The sequence below is a fragment of the Phyllosticta citriasiana genome (genome assembly GCF_038021145.1).
Source record: "Phyllosticta citriasiana strain CBS 120426 chromosome Unknown IWZ02scaffold_8, whole genome shotgun sequence".
NCBI lineage: Eukaryota > Fungi > Ascomycota > Dothideomycetes > Botryosphaeriales > Phyllostictaceae > Phyllosticta > Phyllosticta citriasiana.
Window position 1 is genome coordinate 758584 of NW_027117285.1, and position 22368 is coordinate 780951.

A 22368-nucleotide genomic window follows, 5' to 3' on the forward strand; every position below is an offset into this window, starting at 1 on the left:
GCATGATGCCTTTTTGGCCGTTGTGACGCCAACCACAAGTCCACCAACCAATTTCTTGTCGAATGAATGCGCCGTTCCAAGAACTCCCAGTCTTCCTCCACCTTCTCAACACACAGCCTCTGCTCCTCTTACCGGGGGAGCCCACTGCCGCTGCCACTGCCACTGCCACTCCCATTTCCACTGCCCGCCGCACTCGCAGCACCCGCCGCACCCACCACACCAGACCCGACACCAGCGACAGCGGCCCTCCTCCTGGCCTCGCCCTCCCTCAACCCGGGCCCCACAGCTGCCGGCTCACTCGGGCCGCTCGCCAACAATTGTTCAAGACCCAAATCGCGCCAGGCGGGGGGCCGCTGCTTCTGGGTCGCGCGCTGGATGCCGAAGGCGGCGTGCTGGTCGGGGACGACGTCGTCCTCGTCTTCCGGATTGATCGGCTGGTGCTGCGGCGGCACGTAGATGTCTTCGGGCAACAGCGGGGTGCGCGTGAAGTCTTCGAACAGGTCGGCGTAACGCGCGGCGGCGAGGTGGATGTAGGTGCGGGAGGAGTCGCGGGACTGCGTGGTGGGAGGGAGGAGGTCAGTTTGGTGGGTGGCGTGGGGTTGGGGTTGCTGGTAGAGGGACATACCATTTTTGTTATTGGTGGTGTGTTTGGTTTGATGTAGTAGATTGGAGGTTGTGGTAGGTAGGTAGGTACGTGGTAGATGGGCTGATCAATGGGCGTGTTGCTGGCGGCGGCCGAAGCAATTGCGCTTAACAACGTCGTCCTTGCGCTTCTTGCGGTTGTCGAGGTATGCGCGCAGTCGCAGCTTGATTGCCCAGGGCGGCTGCAATTGAATGAGCATGACGATCCAGATGTAGACGCCAATGAGGCCGTTTCGGATGCTCAGGCCCATGACGACGGACGACAAAACAACTAGAAAAGGAAAAGGGAAAAAACAATGTGGGAGAATTGAGCTGCTGAGAGGAAGAGCTGGTGGCTGCCCTATTATATTATGTGACAGGCAGCGATTGGGCTAGTCTTCTGATGAGTGAGTGTGCTGTGCGTGCTGCGCAGGATGGTACGTAATACAGGCCACAGCCACTGAGCGGCCTGTGGAGGTAGGTAGGGTAGAGATAGCGCGAGCGGGCGCGGAGACGAAGCTGCGCCTCGTGACGGAGATTCGTCTTGTATGTACATTGTTCCTTTACTTACGCTGCTGGGATACCCACGGCGAGCAGGCACGAACTGACAGAGGCGGACCTGATCCGATGGATACACGGCACTGTGAGTGGAGAGCGCGGTCGGGTGAGGCAGAAGCTTTTTTTTTCTTTTTTTTTTTTTTTCCCTCGTTTTCTGAGAGGCAAGTCGATGGCGAAGAGCGAAGAGGCCGAGCCGACGCTATTATGACTCGGCGCAAGGTGGCTGCGATGGTTGTCGTCGTCGTTGTTTGGGCGACTGATGGTCAGGCCAGCCACCTGCGCCTGCGGTGGGAGCGTCGGCCGTAGTCGGATGCCTCGGATACTGCGTGTTTGGTGTTGCTGGTCTGCCGTACCGGTACAGCAGCGGAGAGCGGGCGCGCCAAGCCGCGGGCCGACCTCGCTTAGATTTTCGCACTGTGGATAGCGCGGGCGATTTCCCAAGGGCACCAGAACGACAGACCGCGACTTCGACAACCGAGACGACAGCCATTCCCCCCCGGACGAGCTTCTTGCAAACTGTGAGGCCATCCCTCTGTCCTTTTGCTGTCTTGCTCTACTCTTGTGACGGCCAGACTGACCCCTTCCTCCGTCGCTGCAGACTCCGCCGTCCCACGACACCCTCAACCGCAACCATGGCTCACGAGAACGTCTACTTCTCCCGCCCCCGTACCTACGGCAAGGGCTCGCGCTGCTGGTACGTTTGATCGCCTCGAGATGGAAACAAGGGAAAACATTGGAAGTGGCGTAGATGTGCAACACGAGTGATGGGGGGCGCAACATGGAGAGGTGGACAACAAGAAGCGCTTGGAACATCTGCTGACGGGTTCATTTCCTTCAGCCGCGTCTGCACCCACAAGGCCGGTCTCATTCGCAAGTACAACCTCAACATCTGCCGTCAGTGCTTCCGTGAGAAGTCCGCCGATATTGGCTTCGTCAAGGTACGAATTACCCCTTCCACGATGGACACGCTGCACGCTCGCGGTCGCCAAGGAATAGCGCACACAACGATCAGGAAGGAGCATCTACGAACGGACAACGCTGACGCCTGCAACAGCACCGGTAAATTCGTCATCGAAATGGAGGGGAGTTCTTCAACCGTGGGTTTCTTTTTGGGCCGGTCATGAGCGGTCAGGGACTTTGACATACGCCAAATGCTATGCCGAGTGCATCTCTTTACAATGGAGCTTGCTTGACGACCAAGAATCAACGAGGTGACGCCATGCCCGAACGGGTAGTTTAACAAAAGCTCAATCGGAACCTCAAAATTCTCTATTGCCAGACGAGCATTCAAGGACATTGGCCATCTACTTTTCTACCAATCACAGGGATCTGAAGCTTCCAATATGATCAATTGGGAAAATCCAAATCAATTGCACGCGCCAAGCTTCTACGGACGGGCGCCTCAATAAGATTGCAGTTCTCAACTTCTTAAAGGCATGCTTTAGACTGGAACACCCAGTTTCGAACCACCTGTCTCCTTCCAATAAAAAGTGGAACATGGAAGATTGACGTGATCTAGCCAAGAAGCCTTCATACTCCGGCATGCAACAATCGATGTGCACTTGGCGCGCCTCACAGCCGTTGACACGCAAGATCCCCGGGCCCTTCCACCCAACAAGTCTCAAATTCCCCTTGCCTGAGAAACAAGCATCTTGAAATCCACGCTATGCACGAAATTCATGGTCCCAGATGACGACGTGAAGCTCGCTAACTCTACGGACGGTAGTTGGCCCCTAATATTCCATCAAGATTTGCCGCAGACTGATATCTTCAACTTTTCTTGGATATCTTCAAAGATCGAGATTCATATTCATGATTGCGCCATTTATTTGTACAGACACTACCTGCAAAGGCTCTCATTTACACCCCTGGCACAACAGGTACAAGACCCAACTTTTGCATCCCTCCACCAGCATGAGCAAGTAAGTCTGGCTCTTCATTTAATCCGTAAACTCACAAGACATGCGCAGTATCAACAATCGCCATCTCGACACGCGTCATGCCGTGATCCAACCCTGCGTGCAAGGTTCAACCTGCCTCACATACTTGGCGATACGGTCCAGCATCCAGCCGGAGACGTTTTCGACACCGGACCCAGACGTCTCGTTTGCGCCGAGCTTGATGACATTCCCCGTCTTGCAGCTGGCCGGGTTGTAATGCCACTGCACGCACTCGGGCCGGGCCTGGCACGCGCGGCGGCAGCTGTCGGCGCCGCCGTCCTGGTACACGACCACCTCTTCGTTGTCGCCCGACAGGTTGTCCCAGCCCGCCTTGGCCTGCGAGAGCTGCGGCGCCACAACGTGGTTGAAGACGTCGCGGTGGCGCAGGATGGCTGATTTGCCCTGTGAGAGACACGCTTGGTGAGCACGCGCTGCGATTACTCAGGTTCGTGGCTGGGGCGGATTTACTTACTGCCTGAGAAAACCAGATCTGCTCAAACTTCCACATGGCTCGCACCCATTCCGGTGACACGTGGTGATATGTGACGACGGGGAAGCACAGATGACGTGTGGTGTAGTCGAGCGAAAAGGGCGTCTCGCCTTGAGTGATGGGCCACGTCTCCGTGAGGCCGATACCAATACTATTGAACAACTTCGCGAGGAGGGCGTCTCCCGCCGCCTCGGTCGCAGTCTGCTCGTCCCAACGCTGACGCTCTTTGCTATATCCGTCTACAGCCATGCGCAGAGCCTTCCGCGAGACAATATACCCCGTCCCACCATGCGCAAACTTGGTGTCGCCGAGCCAATTCTGGCCACCGATATAGAGCGGCTTTTCCGGGTCCAACTGGTCCAGCCAGCGCAACATATTCGACCAGACGAGATACGTGTCGGCCTCGATGAAGACGAACCATTTGGCCTGCGGGCTATGCCGCAGCGCCTTCTCGAGCAGCGGCAAAAACTTCCACTTGTCGAGATTCCACGCCCTGTCACGGCCGGCCGTCGAAGTCACCAGCTCCGACAGGTTCTGGCCCTCGGCGCGCAGCTTGTGCTGGCGGTAGTAGAAGTGGAAGTCCTGGTTCGTGGCCTTGATGGTGGCCGAGAAGTTGGCCAGCGCGTCGTGCACCGGCACGTCGTTGATGCGCTCCTCCATGTCCGAGTAGATGACGTAGATGGGGATGCACCGGAACGTCGTGTCGAAGTGCACCGGCACTTTTCTGCGCGCCTCCGTCGCCCCCGTCTTCATGATCACCAGCACGTCTTTGGCCCTGCTGTCGCGCGCCGCCACCGCGCTGCCCGCGTGGCATTCGACGTCGCGGTCGGTCGATTCGAGGAATAGCAATTCGCGCTGGACGCCGTAGCGGCCGACGAGGTGCGGAAACGCCAGGTTGTAGAGAATGTAGACGAAGGAGACGAGGGAAAGGCCCACGAGAATCGTCGCGCCCCGCCGCCGCTGCTGCCTCTGCACAAACATCTTGACACCGCGAGCAAGCTGCAAAACCAGTGGTACACGACTTGGGCAGTGGGCCGCCGGGGGGTTCACAAGAACGAGAAACAACAACAGGAAACAGAAAAGATGACGACAACGAAAGAAATGCGGATTTTGCAGAAACAGACGGGCAAAAATAGCCTTGAGTGGGAATGAGCTGGGCGCGTTAGCTGGCTGGCTGGCTGGCTGGCTGGGCACTACACCATGCGCCCACCAATGAATGCTGTCTTCCCTCGTCGTATCTGTGTAGGTAGGCGCTCCAGCGGCGGCGCTCCCGGGGGCGCCCGCCCGGCTGACGACTGCGGATGAGGATTTGGACGTAAAGGAACCAGCGGCTGCCGCTCAGCGGGTCAACCAGGCTGAAACAGAATGTATTCGCGGGCGAGCTCGCTCGTACAATTGTTCGCAATCACTGTCGAATTGCAAAAGCAGCTGCTATGAAAAGGGGTTGTAGCGACGGCGGAGGCAAGTGGGAGATGTTTCCCGCCCGCCCGCCGAGTCACTGAAGTGTCAAAAGCGCCCTCCTCCATCCATTGTTGCGATCAACGTTTGGGGAACGAAGTTTATCGGGCACTCGGATGGCGTTTTGAACGGCGAGCCCCGGCCGTGCCGCCGCGAGCTGCATTCCAGGCACTGCAGGAAAGAAACGGCTCGCGTTGCCATTTTCGATCGCATCATCCTTTCTCTGTCCATTTAAACTTTGCTCGCTGCCGTTGGTCCTGAAGCTTGTGTCTGCGCCATCAAGGTACTGTGTTCTCTGTTGCCAAGTCGAGGCGTATAGTGAAGGAGATTATTTGCGAAGAGTGACGCTCGTGTTGCGAGACCCTGACGTTTGTTTCTCCCCTTACTTGTGCGGATCGAGCGTGGTGCCGTTCCATCGACGTAAGCTAGCTAAAGTAGTTGACAGACTGCTTTCTCTAATCAGGTTAGCGTATTCAGGGGAACAAGCATTGTGCGGGGATTGCGCTTGCGACGCCTTGTACTATGTTTGGAATGGTCAGCATTCCAGCCCTCGAGAACTTCATGTCTTTTGCAAGGCTTTGGTGCGCGCGAGAAAGACTACCGTAAATGTCCGTGAGTACTGCCGCCAGCATTGTTTTGAGAATATGGAAGATTTCAGATCTTCAACGCGTGCAAATTGCGATCCGGAACATGGAAAGGCATAATGCATTTGTACAATTTGAGAAGCAAAACTCGTGGCAATCTTGATCTACAGCTCGTCATGCTGCCGCTCATCTTCCGGAATCCGAACCTGAATACTGTCAGTGATAATTCCCCACGAGCCCGAGAAAAATGGAAATACCTTTGACAGCTTGAATCCACCGGGAACCATCGTCTGAAAGACTCCCTCGGGATCATACTTGGCCGCCGCAGCCCGCATCTTCTGGATATTGGCACGGCCGTAGGTCGAAAGTGGATCTTGAGTAGGGTCCGCGTAGTCCAAATAGATGAACGGGTTGCTCTTTCCGATGCTTTTGGCGTACGAGTCCAGGTCCTCGACATACTGTTCGGACAGCTTGTGGAACAGTTCGTCATTTTCCTCGCTCATCCATCCAATGTCATACAGGAACACTGCGCAAATTGGTCAGATGTGAAAATGCGGTCATTTGGTCGGACTACTCACAGATGTTGTTCTCAGTGAATCGATCGAGGCCCATGATGTTGCCCCCATTAGCTACGGAATGCTTTGTAAAGCTGGCCGGCATCGGTTGGAACATGGGCGAAAAGTACCACTCATCAACGTCGCCGATGGTTTCAATCATCTTGTGGAAGAGCTCAGTCGCCTTCTTCATAATCCGTTCATCATTTTGAAACGTCAGTGTCATGAATTTCCACCTGGACATGTCAGTGACTGAAAAGAGGGTTACAAAATGGCAATTTTTAGAATCTTACCTGAAGCCCACCGGTTGCTCCAGTTCTTCGGTGAGATCGGTCATGTTGGTGATTCTCATAGTGCTGGAAAAGTTTCCCGGAATCGCCATGAATTCATCAAAGACTGGAGGCCTCTCCACCGGCTTGGTGTACTCGTAGGCGTTTGCGACAAAAGGAAAGCCCTTGGGAGAATGATACAGAAGGATGATGATGGTGGACGCGTACGGATCATCCGCGAGCTTCTCGCCAAAATTCACCAAAGCCTTGGAGTGCAAGTCGGCGGTACTGATTGGGTAGGCAACAACTCCTCCCCAGAGATTTTCGCGGTCAAAGGTTTGCAGGTCGATTCGAGTGACGATGCCAAAGTTGTTTGAGCCACCCTTCAGCACTTGGAAGAGATCCGAGTTTGTCTCACTGTTTGCAAAGACGACGTCACCATTTGCGAGAACAACCTGGAATCCTTTTAGTCAAATGCTATCTATGCAAGATTCTCAACTTACCTCGAAGTTGGCGACATTGTCGCACACGAGACCTTTGCGTGCCGAATAGAATGAGTTGCCGCCGCCAAGAACGAGACCAGCTACACCGACTGACGCTGCTCGTCCTCCGGCCGATGCGACACCTGCCTTGTCGAGGGTTCTGAACACTGAGCCCCACCTCGCTCCAGGCTGGATTGCTGCTGTTTGATTCTCCGCAAAGTACCTTGTCGAGTTCATGAAGCCCAAGTCAATAGTGACCCCGCCATCAATGTTTGCGGCGCCTCCATATGTCGTGTGTCCTCCGCTACGTACCGCAAATTGACACGGCTGGGTTTTGTTGGCCTGTACCAACGTTTTTACAATCGTTGAGACTTCTTCGGCGCGTCCTGGCTGGATGATACATCCGGGTTGTAGTCGGGCCAGAGGACTCCAGTAGGCTAGTTGTCTTGCCTCATACGCATCTCCGCCTGGGTAGTGAATTATGTCCCCGAATCCAGCACTTTCAAGAGCATTGCACTTGGCGCGCGTCAGTCTTGTCGACTGTGCGCCTCGATCGACTTACGCAAAATGACGATTCAGGCCCTGCTGTTTGTGCTCCCTGCACAGCAAATCCGCTCAAGGCAGCTTGAGCCAGTAACGCGCCTGTTTTCATGTTTCTTGCGAGGAAAGAATGAATTCAAGATTGAGAAAATAAAACTTCGAAAAAGTAGGGTACGTAGGGGGCCATCCTTTTAAGGAGCCTGCTCAGAAGTCGCACTGGAACATCTTCACCGTACCTGGCATCTTGGCTCCATTCTCTTGGCGAGAAAACAGTCTGCAGGGTTTGTCTTTGAGTGGGACTGAGCTGTCAAATCGAAGCTTATCATACGATGCGTGGATCCATGGATCGCCTGGCAAGAGGGTCGTTTTTGCTGGCGTGCAGCGAGCCAGCGCTGTCAAGGACCGCTACTTCACAGGACGGACTGTACCTTCGAGGCATTCTCGGCGTGTGGTCACGTCGCAGGGGGCCTTGCAAACGGCTTTATTGGTTTGAGCCTCGAACGTGATCTTTTTCTGCGGCACGAGTCGTGGAACGCGGCTCGAAGGTGGAGTTGGAGCTGCTTGTGGTTGATGACCCGACCGGCAACCAATTCCCTGCGAACCCCCGGCGGCGCTCCGTCCAAATGCGGCTAGCCGTTTGCGTCGGCTTCGCGTCGCCAGCTGAAGGTTCCTCCTTCATCCATCTTCATCCAGCCACAATGTACTAGACCACCTATATTCAACCTCCTTCGGTCCAAAACCTATACTCAAGAATCATCATCGGAACTTGTTGCCCAAATTCAAGTTGGATACGATGGACATCAACGATTTCGCAGTCGACTCCGCCCGGTTTGACAATCGAGACCGCAAGCCTCCCTGGCTCTTCAGGAGTAGCTAGTCTGCGGTGAACGGCCAGTATGTGCTTGGGGGCCTTTATCAGATGATGTCATGACGCATTGGACCCAAGAAGAGTAGATTTGATCCTGCTCTTTTGCTTTCCGACAGCTTCTCGCTCCAAAACTTGGATTCGAACTTCGAGTATGTCAGGACATTATTCCTTTTGTTCACTTTGCGGTGCATGCAGCTCTCGATCACATCGTCGTGGCCTCATTCTCGAGGTCGCTGACACCAAAAACCACGCCTGCGACGATGGTGTTTGAGCAGAGATTGGTAAGTTGTTGAAGAGGTGTAAGGCTGATGAGGGGTCGCTGAAAGTGTTTGTCAGCGTTTGTGCAAGCTCAAATTTTGCTCTAAGACCCTCGGCCAAGGTCCAGAGGCCGGTAGAACTTGACGGGGTAGTGGAATGAGATGGGGTGGTGTTTATCACCAGTTATGATTCACAACCCACCTCATACCGGAAGCTTCAGCCACAGTTCAAGTTGCGCCTCATGAGCAAATCTGAAACGGCATTTTCAAACGAATCGCAAAGTCTCTGCGTCGTGGCCCCCGAGACGCAACTCGATTTTGCCTCTCATCTTGCACCTTGGTCGATCGCAATGTCCGCAGACGCACGTGCTACTAACCACGGACGGCGGCCACACCCGCAGAGCTCGATTACGCTCGAGATGCTCAACTCAGTTCAAGGTCCGCGGTGCCTTCAAGCGTTTCTTGTCGGTGAGGGGTAGATGACAAGCGTCATTTCGGCCGTTGCGAACGCGAGCTTGACAAAGAGGTAGGCTTTGGGGTATGCGGCGGCGCGGTCTCGGAGAGAAGTTTCTGGCGCTAAGCGCTCATCTCGACGACAGCGAGGGAAACTCATCTGCGAATAAGCGAAAGCTTCATCCTGTATTCCTTCTACTTGAGGCGTTGGCTGCAGAGATAATGCCCGAAATGCAACACACGATGAGGACGCAAAAGGGTACAGATTGAATCACTTGACCTGCTGACTTGCAGACAGCGCTCGGGGCTCAAAAATCTCGCAGTCTCACAGTTGTCCAAAAACACTTCAAGGGACACTTTCTCTTACGGATCCTCGCGGCCAGTTGGTGTGACCTTCTAGGGTAGTATTTGCGGGGGGGGGGGGGGGGGGGGGGGGCGGTTGATCTACTGACACGCTGCGCATTGAAGATGATCTTGCCCAAAGACCGCAGCTGCTTCGCTCGCTGATCGAGAAGTTCTTCTTTCCTGGTGGATATCTACGGTATGAGCGGCTCGAGTCGTCGATCGTCCCGATTGGTCTTCCAGCGACCCAAAAAGCGGGAAATGAGCAACTCACATGCAGCGAACGTTGTTTGACACCTTGTCGTCTTACCCCACACGTCCTTAGACCCATTCAGGCAGGCTGCTAGGGCGAAAATGGAAGCTCGAAAGTCCTGGTTGGAGATTCCTTGCACGGATCCTGACATCGGAATTGAGGCGGATGCGCGGGCCGACAGACGACTTTCTCGTCGCTGCCGGCACTCTGCGTTCCGTGGACCATATTCGAAAAGCAATTAGCCAGAGAGTCGTCGCTTGCAGCTGATTGCTGCGAAAGAATCTCTGATAGTCCGCGAGTCCTGTGCGATTGAGAACCACGTCCGAAACTTGGCGGCACTCGACGAGACAAGCAGGTGCTTTCAACAATGTGAAAGGACTCGCATCAGGGCATTGTGGAAATTCAGGGCCTGTCAGAGTCGTCAGCGCGTGTCCGGAAACAGTCTCCTCGATGCGGCGCGCGTCTTGGCTGAACTAGTGACAACGAGATGGGAGACAGGAAGTCTCCATAACCTCGAAAACAAGCTCTCTTGGTTTTCCTTGGCTTGAAACCAAGCATCTTGCTTGCGTGGACAAGCGGAGCTCTGGCTTGGCCAGAATGCTTGATGCATCTTGGCATGTTACAGCTATATGGCAGACTGGACCGTGAGGCGCTGGGCTGACGACGTCCCGCTATCGCCTTCTTCGTTGCATAGCTACAGTTTTTGGAGTCTCCCGCTCTATAAGAACGCCCTCATTGCTTTGAATCTACAAGAAGACGATACTACGGTGAGCGTCTACTGGACTACTGTTCCAAATATCTACCGCGCTCCTAGAGGCGAAGCTTCGGCTCAGGTATCAGACCATGTTCGGGTCATGGAATCACTCTTTGAGCTGCAAAATCGCTCGCTGGGAAAATCCAATCAGGAGGGCATAGGTCGGCCCTGTCAAAAGAAGCCACCAACTGGCGCCTACCGACAAAAAAAAAAAAAAGTGACCGGTGATAGGTCCTGGTTCACCGCAGTCCTCCATGGAAGCTCGATTGATCCTCGATATTTTGGCCAGGTCTCCCTGATTCATCCGAACCGCGACAAGGGATGAGGCAGTACGGACCGAATTGCCTATAATTTCCAAGCAGTGCTGATTGTTCTGCGAGCATGCTCTTTGTGGCGGATTCAAGTGCTGCCGATATGGCGGATAGTTCCAGCCTGGGGTTCCACGAAACAGGCAATGATGGGCACCGGTGTAGCGCCATTGCGAAAAGACCCTCCATGATCAATTTTGAAGCTGCACACTCAGTAAGCTCGACTTTTGCATCCTTCGCCTTCCACGCTTTCGGTCGTGCAGGCCAATTTCTGGCCAGAAATCACAATGTCGCCTTCCGCAGTCCGCGATTTTAGAAACACTTGGTAACAGCGGGCAATTACTGTGCGTATAGGAGCTCGAAGCAAACGCATTGTTGTTTGACAAGGCTGGTTGACAGGGAGATGTCCAGGGGCTGTTTGATTCATGCAGCAGGTGGCAGAACATGGCGAGCAGGGAAGCGCGTTGGCGAAAGTGATGTGGAGTCTAGCCGCGGAGGATTGTCCCGTGTCGAACCCCCGAAAGACACACGGACGGCAAAGAAGCTGCACCTCTTGTACACAGAGAATACCGGTAGCTACCCTGTTCCCATTGCGAAACTCATATTCCAGGCGTTCCGTCAACTCGGATTTGTCTGATAAGTAAATTTTCCCCTTGGAATTACCAGTCACCCTGGAACGAGTCGAATGCTCCAGCTGTCCAGAACAAGTTCTACTTGGGGAGGGTAGTCGAGGCAAGTGTGATGTCTGGCATGTAAAGTGATGAAGCGGCTGCAATGGCGTAAGAGTGTGCGATGTACGCGTCAGCTGCCTAAACAGTAAAAGGCAGATAGATATTCCATGTGCACGCCCAGGGCGCTGCCGTCCTTTCTGTGCGTTCGGCTGCGCGGTTGAAACCGACACTGAACTTGTCGGAGATGGGCCGCGAGCGGATCTTCCCAAGCCTCTGGTCAAATTCCCGCCAACCACTGCTCTTTTGCTCCATACAACACCACTTTGTGAATCCTAAGGCGCTGCCAACTCGGTCCGCCTCCCGCTCAATGTGGATTGACGCCCCGAAACACATCTTTCCCCCCTTTCATCACTTTGTTATTCCTGTCCAACACCGATCGCGCCGGTCTTGCTATCCAAACAACCTGGTCACGGTACCACAGGCGTCCGTCGTTGCCCGGCAAGCGGGTATGGACCGAGCTGGTTGGCTCTGTTGTTGAAGACTTGTATATATATCGGTGACCTTGGCCAAGGAAGCCTCTATTCGACGGCAGGCACTCCTCACCAACATCCTCCACCATCATTTATTCCCTAATCTGGCAATAGCGTTGCTTTGCATTCTTTGAATCCAAGAATCACATCCTCAACCTGCAAAAAATGATTTACCTCAACAACAAGAAGGCCATTGCTGGTCTCCTCCTGAGCGCTGGCGCCCGAATGGCGATTGCTGCCCCTTCGGCTCCGGCCGTCACCGCTGCTCCTTCGCTCAAGGATGCCCAAATCAACAAGCGTAGCGACTCTTGCACCTTCAGCGACGCCAGTGCTGCTTCCAAGTCCAAGGCCGACTGCGCGACCATCATCCTGTCCGCCATCACTGTTCCGGCCGGCGAGACTCTTGACCTGTCTGACCTCAACAAAAACACCTACGTTCGTGCTCTCTTGTTGAATTTGCGATGCCAATTCCTGACACAGCGCAGGTCGAGTTCCAGGGTACGACTACTTTCGAGTACAAAGAGTGGGAGGGCCCGCTCGTCCGCTTCTCTGGATCTGGTATGTTCACCCAAGAAAATACTTGAATCAAGCCTAATGAGCATAGGTCTGACCATCACTGGTGCTAAGGGCCACGAGCTCGACGGCAACGGTGCCAAGTGGTGGGACGGAGAGGGCTCCAATGGCGGCACCACCAAGCCCAAGTTCTTCTACGCCCACGACTTGACCGACTCGACCATCTCCGGTCTCAACATCAAGAACACCCCCGTCCAGTGCTTCTCAGTCAACGGCGCCGAGAACCTGGTCATTGAGAACGTCACCATTGACAACAGCGACGGCGACAAGACCAACTCCGACGGCCATGCTCTCGGCCACAACACTGACGCTTTCGACGTTGGTTCCTCCACCGGCGTCACCATCAAGGGCGCCACTGTCCACAACCAAGATGACTGCCTGGCTATCAACTCTGGCAAGAACATCATTTTCACCGGCGGCAGTAAGTTTCGCGACAACGCCACCGATTAATCCACAAAATTGACAACCTTTGCAGCCTGCAGCGGTGGTCACGGTCTCTCCATCGGCTCCGTTGGTGGCCGCGACGACAACGACGTCTCCAACGTAACCATCTCTGACTCGACGGTCAAGGACTCGCAGAACGGCGTGCGCATCAAGACCGTTTATGACGCCACGGGCGAGGTCAAGGGCGTGACCTACTCGGGCATCACCCTCTCGGGCATCACGAAGTACGGCATCGTCATTGAGCAGGACTACGAGAACGGCTCCCCCACCGGCTCCCCCACCACCGGCGTTCCCATCACGGACCTGACCGTCTCCGATGTCACCGGCTCCGTCTCCAACGATGCTACCCGGGTCTACATCCTCTGCGGTGATGGCTCTTGCTCTGATTGGACTTGGTCTGGCGTCTCGATCACCGGTGGCAAGGCTAGCAATAAGTGCTCCGGTGTCCCCAAAGGCGCTTCTTGCTAAGCGCGCTCTCGTGCAGTGGATGAGTGGTGGCTTGTACAAGTTGGACGCGATGATTTTGTGGTGTGAAACTTGACCTTGTTTGTAAATATCTGTTCAGCCTGTCCCTATCCGACTGATGAATCATTTGGTGGAAAGAACTGTTCTCATGTGCCTGAACTTACTCCTGTCTATCCAGTGCTCAGCTCCAATTATTTTCCTCCCGGGACATTACCGAGTCTCACCGAACTCGTTCCCAAATCGACCCTGTTGATCCAAAGCTGCTGCGTCAGCTCTTGGAAAAGCTTCATTGATCTCTTACACACATGCTCCTTTTGCAGTAGTCCACCAACAATCTCATCTCCGCTCGTCGGCCCCCGATCTCGGAGCCCACTGCGTCAATCCCACTCTCCTCGACCTGACATTCGGTCAGTTTAGATCTTGTGTACGCGTCAATCAAGCAGAAGCAAAAGTTTTTCCAGTCAATGCCGATTGCGGGTCGGTGGGTGGCAGTGACGATCTTGAATTGTGCGCACGGAACGGCGAGTCGAGAAGAGCATAGATGACGAGCATCAATGGGAACGACGGCAGCATATCGGAGGCAGACGTAAAGACTGCACGCGTTGCGCAACGTTGAAGTGTCCTAGCGTCGCAGGCCGGGTGGAGAAAAAGTGGGAAGAGCTACCGAAGCTTAAATTTAAGCTTAAGAGCAAGCCCACCGGCAACGCCAAACAGACACAAAAGGCTCAGAGCTCGTGTTCATCAAATCATTTAGGATCGTGGTGAATCATTGCGTGCTCACAGCGTTGTGGGACGTCATTTGGCTGGCTTGACTACTGAATCCCGGAGCCAAATTTACACACATACCCTTTTTGGTTTCTAGCCCACCTCGAGACTGAAGAACACCAGCTGCGCCCGCATGCCTGTCAAGTCGAAGAAATTTTACCTTGGCTTATGAGTTGCTTGAACACCTGGAGGGCGGCCTCGGGCTCTGCGACACGGAGATTCAGTACGTGGCTCTGTCTCTTCTGCGGCTCAACTTACGGTAATATGGCACCTCGTGGCCTGCCTCGTACACGCGCAGAAAAGAGAAGTTATCGACGGTCTTGAACGTGCCCTTTTCGACGCCATTGACCGTGTAGGGCTCGAGTGAAGCGCTACGGTAGGCGCTCGCGCCGGAAAAGTCGAGTGCTTGCGCGACATCGTAGTTGCCCACCCAGTTGCAAATCCAGTCGGCGTCCTGTTGTCGTAAGGCTTAGCTCATCTCGCGGGAATGTGAAGAGAAAGGAGCGAAATTGGAAATTCGACTTACACCTGCCCAGAAAATGGTGCTAATTCCAGCTTGGATGACAGCCTCCAGCTCAGGAACAAAGGAGCGGGGGTCTGACGCAATCAGTGGTTTTCTCCAACGAAGGCAAGGGGGTACGTACTGTCTCCTGTGCTGGAGAATTTGTTGTACGCAGCATCAGGGCATTCAGAGTAGTTTGACTTGGCGCCAATCGCTTTCTTTACGTCGGAACGAGCCAAGTAATCCGTGTAGGTTTCAGGAGGATCAACGGCATCGGCAGATAGGCGAACATCGTAGACGTTGAAGTCTGCAGCTCCGCTAATTGGGCCTTCGATGGAGTCGTAGCACACGTTGTCGGCGTTGATGCATGCATTGTTGGTGCCTGAGCTCTCGCACTGCTTGACTGCGGGCAAACACTCATTGTTGTAGGCACTGTAGTACGACTGCGCTTCGCTGGGGCTGAGAATCTGCTTGTACGTGTTGTTGACGGCAAAGTCAATGTACGCTTTTTCTTGGATTCCAGCGTCTATCCAGCCGTTGTTAATGCCGAGGGCAACAAGGTTGATCTCTTCTCCCGTAACGGATCCGTTGGCAACGCCCTTGTTCTGGTCCAGGATGTAAGACGCAAACTCGGGACCGTAGTGACCGCCGTAGGATTCCGTGAAAATGGCAAAGTCTCTGCTCTCATACTGCGGGAACTGGTCGAAAAATGCCTGGAGCAGCTTCCAGACATACGGAGCAGCTGTGTACGTAGAAGTCACCTGGTCGTCACCGTACGAAAAGCCGACGCCGATAGGCTGATCAATGTAGATGACTTGACAACTTTAGTGAAATTATCACCTGCTTTTAGCCGCAAAAAACCTACCATTGGCATACTCGTTGAAGCTGTACTCATTTAGCGAGGGCTCAGTGCTTCCATTCACAAAGTGACAAGGGCCATTTTCTTGGAACAGCCCAATCATGCTGCTGCATCCAGGGCCTCCATTAAACCTGGGAAATTGTGAGTTACGCGTCAGCCATGATTTTTGGATCGGAGTACCATGCTGCAAGTGGTGCAGTGGAGGCATTCTCGCGCGCCTCGAAAAACCAGAACCACATGTTCATGTTTTCGCCGACGCTGAGATAACCAGAGTACTGGTTAACGCCTGGAGTCGTTTCGCAAATGCCCGAGTTGTTGACATATTCCAGCTTGGCGCCGGTGGCAGCGTGTTCAAAGACATTGTACTGGACGCCCTCTTTGACCACCGTGGAGCGCTTGTTTTGGAGGTGAGGGGAGGGCGCGGCCAAAGCCAGCGCGCAAGGGACGAGGGCCAAGGCCGAAGTAGCAACGTTGAACCTCATGGGAGATGTCGGTCCTGAGTGGTTACACCGGGACAGCGAGAAGACGTCAAGGCAAGCGATTTAATAGGGAGACGTGAGGTCAGTTTTGACGCTGAGTTGGGCAGGCGTATGATCTGCAAGAAGGATGTGCTATGCCATGACAAGCAGGTGAGGATAAATGAAAGCAAGGAGAGAGCATGTAATAGGAAGGCCCATCTTTTCCCCTACAGCACGAGAGGACATGTTGTGGGGGTTTCGACGGCCTTAGCGGCCAAGCAACGAATGAACGGTCCACTTGGAAGACTGTAGCGGGCTGTGGGCCGCGATCCTGGGCGGCACCAAGTCCAATCATGCGGAGCTGATCAGATGGTGGTCGCTGTAATGAGCGAATGGCAGATGGAGGCCTAGATTCAGGGGCGCAAGGTGATCCAACGCCGTCGAGTTGTGGAGCGCGATGCGATAAGAGGTGGCAGGTGGCAGCCGTTAGGCTAGCTTCGTCGACAGGCGACCTGCCTTATCCGCCTTGGCCTCCGGACGACACGCCGTCCACGTGCGGACCGACCCTGAACCCATCGTTCATGAGCACCTGCAGAACAGGCACGCAAAGGTGGCGAAATCAAACGTGATGATGTTGATTGAAGAGAAGCAAGTGTGGACGCGATAGGTGTCGCCCATCACGGGTGCCCTGGCAACGTGATGACTTTCTCGCTGTGGACTACAGGTAGCCCGACCTTGCCAAAGATGACGTCTGCAAGTGGTTCATCAGCATCCAGAAAACGACAAGAATGCTCACTAGCCCGTCACTTCGCAGGATGTTTGTCTTCTGAGCCTGGTCGAACCCCTGCGACATGTTCTGTTCGTGCCAAAGGTCAGTGTTCCTGGTTTCAACGATACTCACCCACTCGAAGGCAGTCGACTCGCTGAAAAAAGGCGGCTCGCTTGCGTATTGCTCCCCTGAATCCAGCCTTCCGGTACCTCGACACATCTCGGCTGCAGTTGCTGAACACATCCCAAAGTATTGGAATGCAAACAGCAAACGCCTTTGCTCAGTCAAAACTTTCGCTGCCCAACTTTCAAATGCTTTCCATCGGATTCATGTTACATCCCGCCCAAGGTGATGAACACCTGCCTCTGGCTGTGCTGATGGCATGACCGCTTCTCAGCACCGACCACGTCACTGCCGAAGCCAAACAATCTCAGATTTCCTGAATGTTCGAGACAAGCAGTCATACGGTGATGAGAAAAACCAATTCGAGCCGTCGGCAAGTTCCTCAACGGCCGTTCCTGGACCAGTCAAAAGGAAAAAGATTGTGGCTGGCCAAAAGGGTCAAATGTCCTAAACAATGATTGGTAGCTTGGGCGAAAAGAGCTTGGAACCAAGGCAGTGTCACGAGAAAAGGGTAGGACAACCGTGGTGGGTTGGATTGGCTTACAGTCTGAAGGAATGCTGCTTGTGGAGAGATGACCAACAACGGGCCCCTGGGATTCGGATGACTTTGTGTGTCGGACCAAGTCCCCATGCGTCAAGTGGCTGGCGAAACAGACCAACCACCTGGAAACTTGGAGCCGCATTTACTTGATGTTTTACCAGCTGCAGTAGCCAAGTGTGCCTTGTGCGCGGCAACACATGGGCATCGGACGCGCTTCGAATTGCAACCACCCAGATGCGCTGACAGGACTGGCGGTGAAAGCATGAGACAAGGAGCCCACTCGATGGAAAACGATACGTCGGAATATATCCAAATCCCTGCAGCAAGGTCGTGAAGGTGGAAAAAAAGGAAATCTGAGAGGGCGGAAATGCAATAAATGTTTGGACCATACAGCACTGGTTGATTTTCCCAGCGGCCGGCCAAGAGGCGAGCGCTAACGTCTGTGGCATCCACGATCGATGGAGCATGTGCGGCTGCTTCATGTCTCACACCAAGTAGCACGGCACCAAGGTATTTGTGATTAGTGTAGGTAGGAAACCGGGTCAGCGAGATCTGGTGACGGCAGTTTGCATGTTGCGACTTTCCACCACGTCCAGTTTGGGCCATCGGGACCCTGGAGGAGCGTACGAGCTGTCGCAAGTGACACGGACGACCGTGGCCCGCCGTGATTGGACGCCAGCGAGGTGATTTCATACCAAGAGGAATGGAGAGGTCGGATGGCTGCAGGGCAGCATCGGGAAAGAGAAAAGCCTCATGTACTGTTGCCAGAATCATGACCGATAAAGCGGAACCGCGCGGACGAAGGAATTGGTACGACCGTTGAGACCCAGGACTGGCGGCCAAAGCAAGGACGGGGACGCGTTCTTAAAATGAAGCCGACGTGAACCGGGATATTTGAAAGACATGGGCGATGGCTTTGAAGCAAGGCAAAGATGGCCTTGACCGCATGTTGTTGTTGTTGTTATTGTCGAGGTGTTGAAGTGCGATGCCCGCGCGTGGTGCAAGGAACAACGAACTACACGTAAAACAGAGCGGCCACGGACCCTGGTGGACGTCAATCCGCTACACGCGGGGCAGCTACAGTACACCACCGACACCGCCCACTAAACTTCTCACCCCTCTGCCACCAGAAACCTATCCAACCACCAGACGTGAAGCGCAAAGCCCCTGTCCATCATGTCTGCCGCCGACGCAAAGATCATCAAGGAGGAGCCTCTTGTACTTGCACAACCACGACGTCGACCCACGGACCGAGGAGAGAGAATCATGACCACCAGACCATGAAGCTGATTCGGTACAGGATCCTTGGGAAGCGCGCTGGACGCGCCTCGTCAAGTAAGCCATTCTCACCGCCTGGTCGATCGAGTCCATCCGCCTACCTATACCTCACACATTGCCCGCTGGAAACGAGACAACGCCCACCGCCATTCTCTCCGAATACTGTTCGAAACACGCCCTCGTCCATGTCGTCCGCTCACCTCGCCCCGCCTCGCCGCTAACCGCGTCCGCTCTCCTCCAGAACAACCTACACCGACCCTCTCAACAAGACCCGCGACTGGGAATCCGCGCGCCGCACAACGCGTCCAGAGGGCGCCGCCATCGATGGCGTCGGCATCCTCGCCTTCCTCGTAAACCCCAAGTCGCCCACGGCGGCGCCGCGGCTGCTCATGCAAAAGCAGTTTCGGCCACCCGTCGGCAAAGTCTGCATCGAGGTGCCGGCGGGCCTCATCGACGTGGGCGAGAGCGCCGAGGTGTGCGCGCTGCGCGAGCTGCGCGAGGAGACGGGCTACATAGGCCGCGCCATTGCCTCGCCGCACTCTGGCCACGCTACCATCTCGCCTATCATGTACAACGATCCGGGCTTCTGCAATTGCAATCTGCAAATGGTGCACGTCGAGATTGACGTCACGGCGCCCGAGAATGCAGATGGCGTCAGGCAGACGCAGCTCGAGGAGAATGAATTCATCGAGTGCTTTAGCGTCGAGTTGAGCAACTTGTATGCCGAGTGTGTGCGCTTGGAGAAGGAGGGCTATGCCATTGATGCGCGGGTCGGTACGCTGGCGGAGGGCATTGAGGCGGCCAAGAAGTGGGCTGGTGTTCTTGACACGAGCAAGCCCTTTTCGGCGTAGAGGTAGGTGAGGAATGGAGGCCATGGCAAGATTCTTACGCCGTCTGTCAAGATGACAGTGCATAGAGTGCCAAGTCCAAAGGACTGCAACAAGATTTGAGCAGCATCTTAGGAGCACCCTTGTACAGAAGACAAGGACAAGATCCAAGATCAGACAGACAAGACGTAGACTTGTATTAGAATGAAGAACCCGTCAATATCCTGCAAATGACAGTGCCCCCATGTTCGCCTGCCCCATCCTCAACGCCGTAAAGAAGCCCCCTGCAGTGAAGCGAAAGCGAAAGATTTACATCCGCGTAACCAATTGCCGTATCCAAACCGTCCTTCCATCTTTTTTGATTTAATCTCATCACCCAGGCCAGTCATTCGACCCTGGTTTAAAAAAAAAAAAAAAAAAAAAAGAAGCTCTCCTCGCTCGAGATTGATTTCTCTGGCGTGGGACTCGTGGGATCCTCCTAAAAGTCCTTGCCGTTGGCAGCACCGTTGACGCCATTGACGGGCGAGTCGATGCCGTCGGTATCGAGGTCGGCCGTGACCTGCTCGAGACAGCCAGCGCTGGCAGCGATGAAGCCCAAGTAGGGACGAGAGGGGTCGAGGACCCGCGAGAGGTACTCGGGGTGGTACTGGACACCAACGAAATAGGGGTGGTCCTTGAGCTCTACAATCTCCATGCGCTCGCCCTTGTCATCCTTGCCGATGAAGGTGAGGCCGGCCTGCTCAAGGCGCTCAATGTAGGTCGGGTTGACTTCATAGCGGTGGCGGTGGCGCTCGAGGACCTCGGGGGCGTTGTTGTAGAGGGCGCGCAGGCGCGACCACTCGCTGCCGGGCTGGAAGACGGTCGGCCGGAGCCCCAACCGCATCGTGCCACCCATAGTGGCCTTGTCGATTTCGGGCATAAAGACAATGACCTTGTCCGTGGCTTTGGCGTTGAACTCTTCCGACGTGGCGTCCGCAATGCCGCACATCGTGCGAGCGTATTCGATGACGGCGACTTGCATACCCAGGCACACGCCTAGGTACGGGGTACGGTTGTCGCGGGCCCACTTTGCCGCTGCCATCATGCCTTCGGTGCCGCGTTGGCCGAAGCCGCCTGGCACCAGAACGCCAGATGCCGTGCAGACTTGGTGCCAGGCCTTGTGGAACTTGGCCGGGTCGCTCTGGCGCGTCAACGGCTCCAGATGCTCTGCGTCGACCCAAATCAGGTTGAGCTTGCGCCGGCACCGCATCGCCGAGTGCTCCAAAGACTTGATGACCGACAGGTACGAGTCGTGGAGTTCAATGTATTTGCCCACCAACGCAACGTTGACCTGCTCGTAATAGTGGTCTTGCGTGACAGTCAAGCTCTTCCACTGCTGCCAGATCTTGCGCCCCTTTTTCACCATGGTCGCCGGGATGGCGTCGCCCTGGATCTTGAAGGCCTCACGGAGCAGCGGAATCAAGCCTTGCTCTTCCAGCAGCACAGGCACCTGGTAGATTGTGGGCATGTCGCGCACCGCGACGACCTGCTGGACCTCGACTTGGCAGTGATGCGCAATCTTCTCAATCGTGCTACGCTCCAGCGGGCGCTCGCATCGGCAGGCAATCTAAAAAAGCGGCGCGTTAGTAGAACTGCGCCAGGGTGTGCGGAGCGGCTCATTGCATACCAAATCGGGAATCAGGCCAGCGCTGCGCACGCTCTTGACGGCGTGTTGGGTTGGCTTGGTCTTTTGCTCCCCGTTGATTGTCGGCACGTACGAGACGTGGATGTTGAGAAAATTGTTCTTGCCAGCCCGGTGCCGCAGCTGCGTCAGCGCCTCGACAAAGGGCATGCTCTCAATGTCGCCGACGGTTCCTCCCAGCTCGACGATGCAAACATCGGGCTCCTCGTTGGTGTCGTCGACGGGAATCTTGGCGACTCGCTCGATCCATGCCTGAATGGCATCGGTGATGTGGGGAACCACCTGCACAGTCTTGCCCAGGTAGTCGCCGCGGCGCTCCTTTTCAATAACATGCTGGTATATCTTGCCCGTAGTGATGTTATTTTCGCGCGTCAAGGTGATGTTGAGGTAGCGCTCGTAGTTGCCGAGGTCGAGGTCGACTTCGCCGCCGTCGCTGAGCACAAAGACCTCGCCGTGCCTTGAGATCTGGTCAGCAGGCGCTCGAGACCCAGGGCGATTGAAGCACATACTCCTTGGGGTTCATGGTACCCGCATCGACATTGAGGTACGGGTCGATTTTGATCGACGAGACGTGCATAGCCGGTCAGCATGTTGAGTCCGAATAAAGGCGCGCAGACTGGGTGGACGCGTCACGGTGGGCCACATATCTTGAGTCCGATCGTCTTGAGCAGCAGGCCAGTCGACGAGGCTTCAAACGCGTCGGATCAGCTAGAGTTCACGCGACTCGCGGCTATTTCATGGAGGGGACGGTCGCACCGATGATGCCCTTGCCAACGCCGCTAATGACACCTGCAAAGAGTTAGAGCGCGTGCCAGAGATTCAGGTGATGATCGAGACTTGCCTCCAGACACGAGAACGTACTTCATGATGATGGTCTCGAGGTTATTGTGCCTTTTCCTGGCTCTTGCCAGGGGGAAGGAAGAAAAGAGTAAGGTGAAGCAGGCCGCGAGAAAAAAATATTGGGTGGGGCCAATCGGCTAGGGCTGAAGTCGCGGGCGCCGCGGGAGGCGAGAGAGCCGGTCCAAACTTGAACCACCTAACGCGCATCGCTGTTGACCTGTTCTAGCGCGACGCGGAATTGAAGCGTCTAGCCGTCCAACATGTCTTGGCGTGTCTCTGCCTGCAGCAATCCGCATCCACGTAGCTACTCA

General features: G+C 55.0%; 9 protein-coding genes across 9 annotated transcripts; 3 read left to right on the plus strand and 6 right to left on the minus strand.

Moving 5' to 3' along the window:
* Nucleotides 1-128: 128 nt before the first annotated feature.
* Nucleotides 129-893, minus strand: IWZ02DRAFT_491443 (Apc13p protein-domain-containing protein; the record flags this gene model as incomplete). Its single annotated transcript, XM_066769743.1, has 2 exons — nucleotides 129-554; nucleotides 756-893. 2 exons carry the CDS (start codon nucleotides 891-893, stop codon nucleotides 129-131), a joined length of 564 nt encoding a protein of 187 aa, XP_066621707.1.
* Nucleotides 894-1811: 918 nt separating this feature from the next.
* IWZ02DRAFT_491444 (40S ribosomal protein uS14) lies at nucleotides 1812-2242 on the plus strand (the record flags this gene model as incomplete). Its single annotated transcript, XM_066769744.1, has 3 exons — nucleotides 1812-1873; nucleotides 2018-2117; nucleotides 2234-2242. The coding sequence occupies 3 exons, from the start codon at nucleotides 1812-1814 to the stop codon at nucleotides 2240-2242; spliced, it is 171 nt and encodes a 56-aa protein (XP_066621708.1).
* A 934-nt stretch (nucleotides 2243-3176) lies between these two features.
* On the minus strand, nucleotides 3177-4590 carry IWZ02DRAFT_380294 (uncharacterized protein; the record flags this gene model as incomplete). Its single annotated transcript, XM_066765098.1, has 2 exons — nucleotides 3177-3511; nucleotides 3588-4590. 2 exons carry the CDS (start codon nucleotides 4588-4590, stop codon nucleotides 3177-3179), a joined length of 1338 nt encoding a protein of 445 aa, XP_066621709.1.
* A 966-nt stretch (nucleotides 4591-5556) lies between these two features.
* Nucleotides 5557-7942, minus strand: IWZ02DRAFT_294725 (uncharacterized protein). Its single transcript, XM_066763845.1, has 6 exons — nucleotides 7519-7942; nucleotides 6978-7472; nucleotides 6499-6929; nucleotides 6230-6441; nucleotides 5909-6177; nucleotides 5557-5857 (listed from the first exon to the last, which is right to left on the minus strand). Exons 1-6 carry the CDS (start codon nucleotides 7606-7608, stop codon nucleotides 5816-5818), a joined length of 1539 nt encoding a protein of 512 aa, XP_066621710.1. The 5' UTR covers nucleotides 7609-7942; the 3' UTR covers nucleotides 5557-5815.
* A 4215-nt stretch (nucleotides 7943-12157) lies between these two features.
* Nucleotides 12158-13417, plus strand: IWZ02DRAFT_470214 (putative extracellular polygalacturonase; the record flags this gene model as incomplete). Its single annotated transcript, XM_066768780.1, has 4 exons — nucleotides 12158-12367; nucleotides 12418-12490; nucleotides 12537-12926; nucleotides 12981-13417. The coding sequence occupies 4 exons, from the start codon at nucleotides 12158-12160 to the stop codon at nucleotides 13415-13417; spliced, it is 1110 nt and encodes a 369-aa protein (XP_066621711.1).
* A 448-nt stretch (nucleotides 13418-13865) lies between these two features.
* IWZ02DRAFT_295072 (putative carboxypeptidase S1) lies at nucleotides 13866-16369 on the minus strand. Its single transcript, XM_066763847.1, has 6 exons — nucleotides 15721-16369; nucleotides 15547-15671; nucleotides 14824-15495; nucleotides 14706-14776; nucleotides 14438-14633; nucleotides 13866-14384 (listed from the first exon to the last, which is right to left on the minus strand). Exons 1-6 carry the CDS (start codon nucleotides 16020-16022, stop codon nucleotides 14320-14322), a joined length of 1431 nt encoding a protein of 476 aa, XP_066621712.1. The 5' UTR covers nucleotides 16023-16369; the 3' UTR covers nucleotides 13866-14319.
* A 953-nt stretch (nucleotides 16370-17322) lies between these two features.
* On the minus strand, nucleotides 17323-18450 carry IWZ02DRAFT_294917 (uncharacterized protein). Its single transcript, XM_066763846.1, has one exon. It carries the CDS (start codon nucleotides 18203-18205, stop codon nucleotides 17525-17527), a length of 681 nt encoding a protein of 226 aa, XP_066621713.1. The 5' UTR covers nucleotides 18206-18450; the 3' UTR covers nucleotides 17323-17524.
* Nucleotides 18451-18607: 157 nt separating this feature from the next.
* Nucleotides 18608-19560, plus strand: IWZ02DRAFT_491449 (NUDIX hydrolase domain-like protein; the record flags this gene model as incomplete). The annotated part of the gene is made up of 3 exons (XM_066769745.1): nucleotides 18608-18649; nucleotides 18732-18766; nucleotides 18951-19560. 3 exons carry the CDS (start codon nucleotides 18608-18610, stop codon nucleotides 19558-19560), a joined length of 687 nt encoding a protein of 228 aa, XP_066621714.1.
* A 378-nt stretch (nucleotides 19561-19938) lies between these two features.
* Nucleotides 19939-22260, minus strand: IWZ02DRAFT_454351 (CTP synthase-like protein). The gene is made up of 6 exons (XM_066767712.1): nucleotides 22059-22260; nucleotides 21974-22006; nucleotides 21865-21905; nucleotides 21727-21788; nucleotides 21203-21674; nucleotides 19939-21142 (listed from the first exon to the last, which is right to left on the minus strand). Exons 1-6 carry the CDS (start codon nucleotides 22081-22083, stop codon nucleotides 20015-20017), a joined length of 1761 nt encoding a protein of 586 aa, XP_066621715.1. The 5' UTR covers nucleotides 22084-22260; the 3' UTR covers nucleotides 19939-20014.
* Nucleotides 22261-22368: the final 108 nt, after the last annotated feature.